The 2,716-nt window shown below is 36.3% G+C and overlaps 1 protein-coding gene across 1 annotated transcript in view; it reads left to right on the top strand.

Annotated features, from left to right (window-relative positions):
• The first annotated feature begins 1,703 nt into the window (after window positions 1–1,703).
• Window positions 1,704–2,716, top strand: part of TAF13 (TATA-box binding protein associated factor 13) — a 1,065,177-nt gene continuing 1,064,164 nt past the window's right edge. Inside the window, exon 1 of the mRNA XM_044070981.1 lies at window positions 1,704–1,848. Within this exon, the coding sequence (XP_043926916.1) occupies window positions 1,822–1,848 (27 nt within the window). The 5' untranslated portion in view covers window positions 1,704–1,821. The remainder of the gene's footprint in view (window positions 1,849–2,716) is intronic.

The following is a 2,716-nucleotide window of genomic DNA, read 5'->3' as shown; positions in this document are numbered from 1 at the left end:
ATTTAGCTGTGCCTCTGTCGAGCAGTGACACTGAGGTAACCCCTGGGGTGTATCTGCGATCTCCCATCCATTGGTCAAGATTCCTCTTGAACAAGGCCAGCGAGGTGCTCTGCCTCACATAAACCGGGATTTTGTTCCACAGCATAGGGAGTCTTTGGGTGATGAATCTATCCCTCCAGCACGTCCTATTAATAACCGTGTCGAGGTTTAAGTCATCCGCCCTTGTGGCTCTGAGGGATCTAGATTTTTTGAGATGAAGCATATTCATCAAATCTGGGTTTGACATGGCCTTGTATGTCAAGCATAGGTCACCTCTGAGTAAGCGGAACGCAACTGAATATAACTGGAGTTCTTTCAGTCGTGCAGCATAAGACAGATTTTTGAGACCCTTTATCCTTTTGGTGAGGAACTTTAACAAAACTAACCATTCGTTTTATTCTGAGATAGTTTGACCTTAGAGTTGGCATGTATTCTTTCTGGGGTAAATCCCGCCTGTAAAAATGAATGAAATATTTGTACTTAATGTAACAACAGATCTGTAACAGCAGATTCATCCATTTGTAATGCATAAGACTAAGGCCTCAAGCAAACAGGCTGCAGGGCTAGTCAGACTTTCCCATACTGCTTAGTACTTCACTTCTATTTCACTCACACACTGTGCTGTTTTCCCTCTCCAAATTTGATGTTGGACATGTTAAAATAAAAATATAAACATATATATATATATATATATATATATATATATATATATACACATGCATTATATATATATATATATATATATATATATATATATATATACACATGCATTATATATATATATATATACACACGTATATATATATCTATATATATATATACACACACACATATATATATATATATATACACATGCAGTACATGTGAACATTTCAACCAAGTTGGAGGAATGTGAGTAAGGTCATTACAGAGGATGTACTAACTCCTATAAATATACCATTATGATAAGTAGATAACTTTCATATCTGATAGGAATGGGTACATCATCTGCAACTCACAGGACACATTCAAGCTCTTCCTATCAGGTGTTACAATAACAGAACATACTTTTCGATAATTGTAATGCCAAAAGCAGATCTTTTTCTTCTCTTGTTTGAATTTTTTTAATTAGTTTTACCATAATAAAAATAATCAATTATAAATAACAAATGAAACATAAATGATGAAGAAAGTTTACTACTGCTCATGCTAAGTCTGTTTTCAAGTGCAAATAGCTGTTTTTTGTTTATCAAATGGCACACTGTATTGTAGAATCTAAAAGCAGTGTTGGTGGCACAATTGCGTTTGGTGCAGAGGGCTGTGGATTCTACTCCCACACCATGGAAATGGAGTGCTGATAGTGTAGTACCCATATGATTGTTAGCATTATAATAAGGGATTCTATCCTCCAGCGTAACTAAACATTCTTTTCTTCCAAACTTGAAACAATGGAAGATGAGACATTATGCTTTTCCCAAACTGAAGTTAAGCAGTTATGAACAGGAAAGGGGCTTTACGTTTTTAAACAATTTAGAGCCGCCGATAAAGTACCTTGTAGGTACCTACAGGTAAAGTACAATATCGCACTTGTAGTAGTTTAGGATCGACAATTACGCAAAACACATAAACACGCAAAAAAAATCTATAGCCAAAACAGAGAACCAAACCAAACTGAAAAAATCACTTCTTCACGTCATAGAGCCTATTGGGTCACGTGATAACAGTCATCCTAGATGCTGTCGGTGAATTGTTAATCTCTATCATATTACTGAAAGTTTTTTTTTTCTCTCAAAACGGAGGAAAATGATCGAAGAAGAAGATGACCAAACGGTGAGTAATGTAATACCCACTGAGTGATTGTCACCATCAGCGGTTGCCAGAACTTATTATGATTAATGGACTTGGTGATTACTATAGTTAGTGTCAGGTTTTTCGACAGCTAGGAAGAAGCGACAAGACCGTAACGGTGTATGCCCGCCTGTTTTTCTAGGAAAAGCGTTCACTTATTGTGGTGTGGTGTTCCCTCCTCAAGGTTTAACAACGCAGCTAGAAGAAACGCCCACTGAGGTGGTTTAACGTTCTGCCTTGTGTATATGTCGTGTCTATTTTGTTTTCGCTGATGTTTCCATTTGGTGCAGTACGTACAAAGAAAAGCTTGTGTTCTGTTTATTTCAAATAGGGTAACTCTTTCAAGTTAGTAAAAAAACACCATTGTATAATGAAACAGTTGTTCAAACTATGATATCGCACAAATAGCCCGTGTAGGAACACATTTGACGGATGGATATTTTGTTACTCATTTTGTGCGTGCGAAAAACAATCCTACACTGTTGTGTCTTAACCGTCACTCATTTTTTATCTCATAATTTTGCCTCCTTATTCATAATTGTTTTCACTTTATGGTTAAGCACTGAAAGTCACAGAACAGTGACAGACAGGAGTGTTTCATATTGCTAAAAAAAATGCACGCTGATACAAAAAAGCTGGTACTATACTGCGAATTATCACAACCACGCATTCTCGTCAGGCTGTTATTTGTGTATTCACAACCACGCATTTTCGCCAGCAAGTTAGTTGTGTTTTTCGGAAAGTCATCATTTTTGTCCTGCACTTAATTTAATAGTAGTAAGTAGGATTATCTCACAGATATTGTCGCTACAACAATATTTATTTAAATGACATTGGACTCTGTGTTATT

The sequence above is a fragment of the Protopterus annectens genome, chromosome 5.part0 (assembly GCF_019279795.1).
Source record: "Protopterus annectens isolate FY-2018-M chromosome 5.part0, PAN1.0, whole genome shotgun sequence".
In the NCBI taxonomy this organism is placed as follows: Eukaryota; Metazoa; Chordata; order Ceratodontiformes; family Protopteridae; genus Protopterus; species Protopterus annectens.
Note: the sequence above shows the minus strand (reverse complement) of the source record. Positions and strands in the feature narration are given on the sequence as shown.